A 10757-nucleotide genomic window follows, 5' to 3' on the forward strand; every position below is an offset into this window, starting at 1 on the left:
AAAAAAGACAAAAAAGGCCAAAAAAAAAGACACAAAATGACTTAAAAAAGACACAAAATGACAAAAACAATACACAAAATAACTTTAAAAAAAAAAGACAACAAGTTCTGGCTGTAACTCTGTGCTGGCTTTGTCTGATGATGATATATCGTGTACAACTGGAAATAAAGTCAATTATATTTAGTCTAAAGATATAGAACTAGCAGGAATCCTCATTTTACCTCTTTTATGTCAATATTTTCAACCTATGTTCACATTTGCAACATTTAAAATTCTTCACAGAGCATGATTGAGTTTTGAAAGTAAAAACAACAACAACTATTTTCTAAATCAGACTTATTATTATTATTTTGGGGCTAAAATGTTTATCCAGTAAGTCAAAATGAATAAATAACTATCAGGTCATATAGGTGTTAGAGGTTGTGCTGAAAAAACTGACACCAAGACGGCATGGTGAACGGTTTTTAAATGGAAGAATTATTTAAATTTGTATTTAAAAAACAGAGAAAATAGCCCAAAACTCCAAAGGGTTAAAGGACCATAATAACCACAACACAGCCTGATCCTCCTGCAGCCTGAGGCTTCATGCATGTTGTTGGTGGTTGTTAGCGGCCTGAAGGGCGTCGCCATTATTTCTGGAGCACGAAGATGAAATGCTCATTTTCCTCAGAAAACCTGAGGTGACATTTAAAACGAGTCAGAGGCTCTTTTGTAACAAGGAGTATTAAGTTTAACCCTCTGGAGTCCATCTATTTATTGAAAATACACGTTTTATTTACAGTAATAACTTTATTTATATCTGATATGTAGACAAGCTGAGAAAGCCAGTTAAAGTTCAATCATAGGAGCTTTCACAGTGTGACATTTAGGTTTCTAGACCATTTTTAAATGTGAATTTTCTTTCTACAATGAAGACTATTACTGTTTTTAATTTATATGCACATAGACTGTTTTGTAGCTTTATTATTTATTATTTTTTCTGCTTTTTTTGTGTTTTAAATGGTTAAAAAAAAAGGTACATTTCCATAGAAACATGTGTCTTTTGTTTGTATTTTGGGTTCCTGGCAGCTTTATACTTTAATTAAAATAAAATGAAAAATCTGAAAGTTTGTGTGGAGAAATATGAGCCGTGCATGTAATGTAAGGACAGACTGAAAAATAGACAGAGACAGAAATTAATGCAGAGGAAGTTGACACATTTGCACAAAAGACACAAAATGACTAAAAAAAGACACAAAAAGAAACAAAATGACTAAAAAAAAGACACAAAAAGAAACAAAATGACTAAAAAAAAGACACAAAAAGAAACAAAATGACTAAAAAAAAAGATACAAAAAGAAACAAAATGACTAAAAAAAGACACAAAATGACTAAAAAAAGACACAAAAATACACAAAATGACTAAAAAAAGACACAAAATGACTAAAAACACACACAAAAATACACAAAATGACTAAAAAAAGACACAAAATGACACTATATTACTCAAAAAAGACACAAAATGACTAAAAAAGACACAAAATGACACAAAATGACTAAAAATATACACAATATGACAAAAAAAAAAAAAAAAAAAGACACAAAATTACTTTAAAAAAGACACAAAACGACCTGTGTCTTTTGTTTGTATTTTGGGTTCCTGGCAGCTTTATACTTTGTTAATTAAAATAAAATGTAAAATCTGACTGATAGCTAGTTTGTGTGGAGAAAAAGGAGCCATGCATGTGATGTAAGGACAGACTGAAAGATGATGAACAGAGACAGAAATTAATGCAGAGGAAGTTGACACATTTGAACCAAAATCTCCTGGACTCCAGAGGTTAAATAGCAACCTGATGTAAAGCAACATGTTCTGTTTGTTACTTTATACTTTAGTGTCTTTGAAACAACTGGATAAAAGCCATATTGTGGTTTCAGCTCAGTGAATGTGCTGCATTATTCAGCAAAAGGTGATAAATCAGGGTATTGGAAAACTTTTGACATGAATGCATTTGTCCTAGTGGGATCAACCTTTATTTAGTTCTAATAAGAAGTAAGTTATTTAACCTGTCAGCATCCGAGGGTGTTTGCCATTTTTTTCTTTCAGAAGCTGGAGCAGGCTCAGTTTTTAAGATCTCCATTGGTACCAAACGTCTGCATGTCGTGTTGGGAAGTTGGTGAAATAATGCTGCAAAGTCAAAGTTTATTTATAGAGCACATTTAAAAAACAACCTCAGTTGACCAGTTGTGCTGTACAGTTAAAAATAGAATAGAAATAGAATATTGTCAAAATAGAATACATCATACACAAATAGGTATAAATAAAAACAATGAAAAACAATGAAATACTAAAAACAGTAAAACAATAAAATAAAATAGAATAAAATAGTAATAAAAGCTCAATCCAAAACAGAGTTAGAGATAAAAAAAAAAAGACAAATAAAAGGGTAAACAAAAGTAGAAAAGAAAGCCAAGGATTCTTGCCTAGCTGGGACAAAGTTGGACTATGTTTGATTTATGCACAACCCGGGTCAAATATTCATTCCCTTCATGTTATTTAATGCTGCTGTGTGTTTCTGTGCTCTATCATTTGATATCAACTTATTTTATAATTGAAAATTCCAAGAAGGTTTTTGATTACAACAGATCATTATGTTAAAAAATGATGAAAATGTTGATTTGTGCTAAACAAAAACAAGATATTTACTGAATACTTGAAACAATAAATGATAAAATACATTTATTTCAAAGAGATATCATAGAAATAACATTGAAAATAAATACGGATCATTTTTGACCCATGTTGTGTATTAGAAGCGTAGTGATACAAAAAGGGATTTTACTCAAAAAGTAAGAAATGAAAACATAAAATTAGGATGTATGATGATCAAAAACAAGTTGATTGAGGAAAACATGCAATACTGAATGATGAAATTAATATATTGTAGAGATATAGAACATAAAAACTCAGTTGGGTCACTTTAGACCAGGGGTCTCAAACTCAAATTACCTGGGGGCCACTGGAGGCAGTATCAAAACGACCAATTTTTATGCTTGTATAACCAAATAAACCATGAAATAATTTAATTGCTCCACTAAGGTGTCGGCCATCGTGAAAAATGGCCGCCATTTTGGAATTTCAAGTAAATGTGGGTGGGTTATTGTCAAGTGACCTACAGAGACTGCTCATGCCAATTTTTATGCTTGTATCACCAAATAAACCATTATATCACTTAACTGCTCCACTTAGGTGTCAGCCATCTTGAAAAATGGCCACCATCTTGGAATTTCAAGTAAATGTGGGTGTCAAGTGACCTACAGAGACTGCTCATGCCAATTTTTATGCTTGTATCACCAAATAAACCATTATATCACTTAACTGCTCCACTTAGGTGTCGGACATCTGGAAAATTTCCTTGCCATCTTGGAATTTCAAGTAAATGTGGGTGGGTTATTGTCAAGTGACCTACATAGACTGCTCATGCCAATTTTTATGCTTGTATCACCAAATAAACCATTATATAACTTAACTGCTCCACTTAGGTGTCGGCCATCTTGAAAAATGGCCGCCATCTTGGAATTTCAAGTAACTGTGGGTGGCTTATTGTCAAGTGACCAGCAGAGACTGCTCATGCCAATTTTTATGCTTGTATCACCAAATAAACCATTATATCACTTAACTGCTCCACTTAGGTGTCGGCCATCTTGAAAAATGGCCGCCATCTTGGAATTTCAAGTAAATGTGGGTGGGTTATTGTCAAGTGACCTACAGAGACTGCTCATGCCAATTTTTATGCTTGTATCACCAAATAAACCATTATATCACTTAACTGCTCCACTTAGGTGTCAGCCATCTTGAAAAATGGCCGCCATCTTGGAATTTCAAGTAAATGTGGGTGTCAAGTGACCTACATAGACTGCTCATGCCAATTTTTATGCTTGTATCACCAAATAAACCATTATATCACTTAACTGCTCCACTTAGGTGTCGGCCATCTTGAAAAATGCCCGCCATCTTGGAATTTCAAGTAAATGTGGGTGTCAAGTGACCTACAGAGACTGCTCATGCCAATTTTTATGCTTGTATCACCAAATAAACCATTATATCACTTAACTGCTCCACTTAGGTGTCGGCCATCTGGAAAATTTCCTCGCCATCTTGGAATTTCAAGTAAATGTGGGTGGGTTATTGTCAAGTGACCTACATAGACTGCTCATGCCAATTTTTATGCTTGTATCACCAAATAAACCATGATATAACTTAACTGCTCCACTTAGGTGTTGGCCATCTTGAAAAATGGCCGCCATCTTGGAATTTCAAGTAACTGTGGGTGGCTTATTGTCAAGTGACCAGCAGAGACTGCTCATGCCAATTTTTTTTGCTTGTATCACCAAATAAACCATTATATCACTTAACTGCTCCACTTAGGTGTCGGCCATCTTGAAAAATGGCCGCCATCTTGGAATTTCAAGAAAATGTGGGTGGGTTATTGACAAGTGACCTACAGAGACTGCTCATGCCAATTTTTATGCTTGTATCACCAAATAAACCATTATATCACTTAACTGCCCCACTTAGGTGTCAGCCATCTTGAAAAATGGCCGCCATCTTAAAATTTCAAATGTCTCGGACAATTTTCTTGTTAAGTGACCCATGGAGAGTGTTCATGCCAATTTTCACGTATCATAAACTGAACGATTCTGCCAAAAATGAGCACTTAGCCGCTCCGCTATATGAACTGTTCCACATGAAACCTCAAATAGTCTAGACGGATTTCAGAAAAAAGGCCTCCTATAAGAAGTGAGGAGCATTCATGGGTACAAGTCGGGAACTGGCCTACCTTACAGATCTAAAAAAAAATGGTTCCCAAGCGAAATTTTGTTTTTGACCTTCTAAGTTGTATCAAATGGCCACCAAATTGCCCATCTTGCACTGTCGTTGGACCATTTCCCCTTAGTTTTTTTGTAAGTAGACAATCAAAGATGAGGAAATTAAGTTTCTGAATCTATAGTCTAGAGTCAGAGCAAGAATATAGTGGAGGCTCAGTGTCTTTTTTATGCATATATATATGTATATATATATATATATATACATATATATATGCAAAATACCAACTGGAACATTTAAAAGTGATATTGATTGAATATTTATGTCGGCCTTAAAAAAATGACACAAATAATGCTTAACTTCACCTTCAAAGTTGGTATTTTGCATATATATATATATATATATATATATATATATATATATACACTACCGGTCAAAAGTTTTAGAACACACCAACTTTTCCAAAATTTTATTGAAAATGATGCAGTTTAATGTCTCGGTGTACTCTGAAATTAATGCACATTTGCAACATTTAAAATTCTTCATTGAGCATGATAGTGTTTTGAAAGTAAAAAAAAGATTCAAAAATCACATTTTATGTTGGACTAAAGGACTAAAAAAAGACACAAAATGACTAAAAAAAGACACAAAATGACCAAAAAATACACGAAATGACTTACAAAGACATGAAAAGAATTCAAAAATGGACAAAATAGCCCAAGACTCCATAGAGTTAAGTTGTTAACCCATTTCTTGTTCCCTGAAAAAGGCCTACTTGTATAATTCTGAAATGTACATTATCTTCCAGTTTTGGTTAAGCTTACCTTTTTTTATTTACCTCTGGCAGTTCACCACTTACCTTTGTACCCTTTCAAGCTGTTCATTTGACTTGAACTGCTTGAATTTCAATAAAAAACTGGAAAAATTGTGTTCTAAAACTTTTGACCGGTAGTGTATATATATATATATATATACATATATACATAAAAAAGACACTGAGCCTCCACTATATTCTTGCTTTGACCCTAGACTATAGATCCAGAAACTTAATTTCCTCATCTTTAAAAAAAACTAAGGGGAAATGGTCCAACGACCAACTGCCGCCATTTGATATGCAAATTAGAAGGTCAAAAACTCAAAATTTCGCTTGGGAACCATTTTTTTGGATTCAGCACCCTTGAGATAAGTAAAGTAGGCCAGTTCCCGACTTGTACCCATAAATACTCCTCACTTTCACTTTTTGGACAATTCCGTCTAGACTATAATACAAGACATTGATTGCATAAGATTAAGTTTGTCTGTATGAGTTTGTAAATGGCCCGTTTGTAGTGTGTACATACTATTTGTCATCAAACTGTGATAACTGACTACATTCAGTATATATACCATATCTTGCCACCCTTCAAAAATGTCTGCCTCCCCCTTCCCGCCACCCATAAATATTTTTCTAGATCCGCCCCTGAACAGCAGGCAGTCAGTGAACTGTTATAACCCTTAATGAAGCTTCAAAAACCTCTCAGAGATGATGAAACTTTATATAAAGATTATAGATCACAGAGGCCGTTTATTGTTATAAATCAGCAGGATTATGGAAAGTCTTCTCCATTATGTCTGTTATAAAATACCAAATAAATCATCACACAAATATAAATAAAGCAACAATTTGTGAAATAATTACAGAAATTTATTAAATTCATTGCAGACATTATTTTGTTATTTCATCATATTTAATTTTCACAACATTACTTTGTTGGATATTATTTTATTTCATTATAAACTAAATTTATTTTGAAAATTTCAAAACAGTGACACTTTAAATTCTGAACCAAAACACATGAAGCTGAAGGAACCAAATATGTGATATTATCATAAAGAATATGTGTAATCTTATTTTATTAATCTTATCAATGAAATGTCAGAAAATAGTTTTAAAAGATCTCAGTTATAAATCCCCACAGCACAAACACATGAATTCTAATGTCTTATTTTAATAAACCAACACCTTTAAATATGAGTAAATATAAGTTTATAACTATATATGATAAAGAAAATCATTAAATATTCATATTAAGACAGAACTGTTTGCAATATATTACATTCAAATGAAGAAAGATGTTTTTACTCATGAAAGTATTTGAATGATTCAACACAACATTAAAGTTTAAAGGTGGATTCCAGTCAAATCTAATTTATATGATCTTACCTATAAAATCTGAAAAATAATAAAACATTGCCTGTTATAATTTCCCACAGCCCAAACACATGAATTCAAACTTAATAAACCAAGAGTCTCTATATGTTTAAATATATATATATATATATATATATATATATATATATATATATAAAGTAAATATAAGTTTATGACCAATAAAAACATTAAATCTTTAAATTGGAGAAGCTGGAACCAGCAGATATTTGAAGTAAAATGACTAAAATGATTATATTTGATTATAAAAACAGCTGCAACGAGTCGATTAATCAGCTGATTGTTGCAGCTCTATTCTCACACATCACACGAGGACTCTGAGGAGAGAAACACACTTTTCTGATTAACAGCAAATCTAAATTAAAGCTCCACCTTTCTGCTCTTCTTCTTCTCCTTGTGGAAGACTTTTCCATCTGCTTGCTTTCAGCTTCTGGTGCTTCAGCTTCTGGTCAACACGAATAAAAAAGACACAAGAAACACACAATTTTATTTTATTTTTTTTTACAAAAAAACACATAAAAACACACAAAAAACATTAAAAAAAGACAAGAAAACACACAAAAAATGAAAGAATTACAAAAAACACAGATAAAAATACACACAAAAAATACAAAAAACACACAAAAAATGCCCAAAAATCACACAAGAAAACAGTAAACACAAAAGATAGCATTAAAAATGTTGAAACGCACACTGCAAAATTTGAAAAATCTCTGCAAAAAAAGTAAAATCATGCTTTAGTGTTTAATTTTGGTGGCAGATAGAAGTTTTTACTGCGAGTTGATTCATTAATAGTCACAATTCGACCTGAACGAAGCCTTCAGAGGCACGACGACACTATTTACTTCTCATGTCACGTTGCTGTCCAAAGCATTGTAACGTTTATAACATATAGTTTGTGAATGACTTTGCTTTATGTATTATTTTAAATGTCTATTTATCTGTTTCCTCCGCAGACAAACAGTCTTTTACTGCTTTAATGTGAATTCACCTTCTGAGGGTCAATAAAGTTTTATCTCATCTTATATTAGATTTGCTTCTAAAAGTCATTTAATTGCTCAGTTTTTGCATAAAAGTTGAATAAATAGATGATTTACCTGCTTCAGCATTCCCTCAATGACAGCAGGTACAGGCAGAATCCTCCTTATACTCTTCACCTTCATCAAAGAAGCTTTAAAAAACAAGCAAACATGATCAGTTCAGAGATTTCTGCTTGGATAACAACAACATGGAATCACTCAAATTTCCGTGAAACTGACATACAAAGTGATTATGTACATTCACTGAGTGAATATTTAGAAATTAAAACATATATTTCTCGCTAGAAATGTGATCAAAATCCATTTTTATGCAGAAACTAAGTCAAAATATTGATTTTTTCACAAAAAATTAGAGAACTGTCCGCCATGTTTTTTGTTCTTGAAAGTCACGTGACTTGGAACAAACCAATAGGAAAAAATATGAACTTGCATTGTAGCGAAATCCGTGTCAGTTTCACGGAAATTTGAGTGATTCCGTGGCTATTTCACGGATTTTGAGTTAAGCGAATCCGTGGCTATTTCACGGATTCCTGTGAGACCAGGTTCATGGATAATAATCAGCATCCTGTTGATATTAAAGTGTCATCAGTTAGTTTAGTCCTTCAGTTTATCAGCAGAACTTTATAAGTTATCAGCAGTTACTTCCTCCATCTGTTCATATTCTCACATTTATGTCAACACAAACTGATTACATAGTTATTATGTCCAGAAATGTTTTTTTTTTATTTTCTCATTTCATGCTAAAGTTAATCTAAATCTAGTATAAATACTGTTTGAATCAGGGGTTACCACTTAGATGGACTGTAGCAGATGAATGGAAACTTCTCGTTACAGTTCCTGTCCCCCCATCCTCCAGAGGAGCTGAAATCTGCTGCTGCACAATCCTCCTTCCCCCCGTTGTTGTTAGGTTCTCCTGTGTTCCAGTATCTGAACGAGGAGCTGCTTCCATCGGACCACTTCCAGGAGTCTCTGAAAAGGCCGATCCAGGCTTTTCCTCCTGGAATCACCTCCTCGACCTTCTGGTTCTCTGCCTGGTTCCTCACACTGGCCAGGTCTGTGTGGTGTTCTCTGCAGTAGCTCTGGGCCTCGGTCCAGGTCATTTTGTCGTCAGTGGGGACAAATTTCACATCCTGACCTGAAAATAGATCCAGAGAAGAGCTGTGCAGAGGCAACATAACACACAACACTGATGCATACTTTTTTTTTCTGTCTGAATGTTTTTCTCAGCAGTTTGATGTTTCTTAACCTTTTGATGTACAACATGTATCTAAAGTGGCCCGACAGAGTTTTTATGTTCTACATCTTTGCAATAAATTATTTTCATCATTCAGTATTCCAGGTTTTCCTCAATTAGTTTGTTTTTGATCATCATACATCCTAATTTTATGTTTTCCTTCATTCATGTTTTAGTAAAATCCCTTTTTGTTTCACTACTATTCTAATGCACAACATGGGTCAAAAATGACCCATATCCATTTTATAGCCAAGTAGCTTGCTAAGCTAACTAACTAGCTAACTTCTTGGCTAAGTAGCTTGCTAAGCTAACTACTTAGCTAACTTCTTGGCTAAGTAGTTAGCTAAGTAGCTTGCTAAGCTAACTACTTAGCTAACTTCTTGGCTAAGTAGTTAGCTAAGTAGCTTGCTAAGCTAACTACTTAGCCAAGCTAACTACTAAGCTAACTTATCGGCTAAGTATTTAGCTAAGTAGCTCGTTAATGACCCTCATTCATTAACGAGCTACTTAGCCAAGTAGTTACCTGTGTAATAATACATAAACTTTTTTTCTTCATAAAGTATGAGAAGCAAAAAGTAAATAATGATCTGTTATCAAAAACAAGATATTTAAAGAATACTTGGAATATTCAATCATAAAATAAGTTGATATCAAAAGATAGAGCACAGAAACACACAGCAGCATTAAATAACAATATTATATTTAATAACAATATTATATTAAACTAGAAAATTTCCTCTGGGGAAATTTTGAAAGGGCCACGGGGGCTACTGCCGGTGTGTGTACACTATGATGAGATTCTTCAGAGATTTCAAACTATGCCCTTTAACCTCAAAATGTGTGTGTGTGTGTGTGTGCGTGTGTGTGTGTGTGTGTGTGTGTGTTTGAAGAATGTGTATGCATGTGTGAGGAGTGTGCGTGCTCACACGCATGTGTGTGTATCTGTAACTGTAATCACATCAAAGATCAAAGCAATCAACAGAATTAATTGACACCTGCCGACTTACGTCGCGAAAAATTCGTATTCAGTAGAGAAAAGTAATAGCACACTGATCCCGATCAAACTGCACGTTTTGATATATAATTTGTCCTGCAACTCTTCAAGTTGTAGGACTAGTAGCGGGACGAAATTGCGTCCGGAAGAGGAAGAAGAAGAAATCCACAGTAGTGCAGCACTGGTCCCTACAGATATTGCTGTATGGGACCAGTGCTGGGGAGATTGCCCCGAGGCCCTAATAACATGAAGGGAATGAATGAGGCTGATTTTAGAGCATGTTGTGCATTAGAAGGGTTAATGAATGAAACGTGGAGCTGTGTGCATATCAACTCCTTCTCTTGCAGCCCTGTTGACTGAGACAGTGAGGTGGGATAAAGCTGTTAATGATGGAGCTCTTTATAGAAACCTTTATATATTTATATAAATGAAGGCAGGACTCACGTCCATCTGCTTTAACTGTAACTGGAGAC

At 33.9% G+C, this 10757-nt stretch overlaps 1 protein-coding gene across 1 annotated transcript; it reads right to left on the reverse strand.

Moving 5' to 3' along the window:
* Window positions 1-8801: 8801 nt before the first annotated feature.
* On the reverse strand, window positions 8802-9318 carry LOC131982642 (lactose-binding lectin l-2-like). The gene has a single exon (XM_059347172.1). The coding sequence runs from the start codon at window positions 9229-9231 to the stop codon at window positions 8842-8844; it is 390 nt and encodes a 129-aa protein (XP_059203155.1). The 5' UTR covers window positions 9232-9318; the 3' UTR covers window positions 8802-8841.
* Between the last annotated feature and the right edge of the window lie 1439 nt (window positions 9319-10757).

Source organism: Centropristis striata, chromosome 13, assembly GCF_030273125.1.
Source record: "Centropristis striata isolate RG_2023a ecotype Rhode Island chromosome 13, C.striata_1.0, whole genome shotgun sequence".
Lineage (NCBI taxonomy): Eukaryota > Metazoa > Chordata > Actinopteri > Perciformes > Serranidae > Centropristis > Centropristis striata.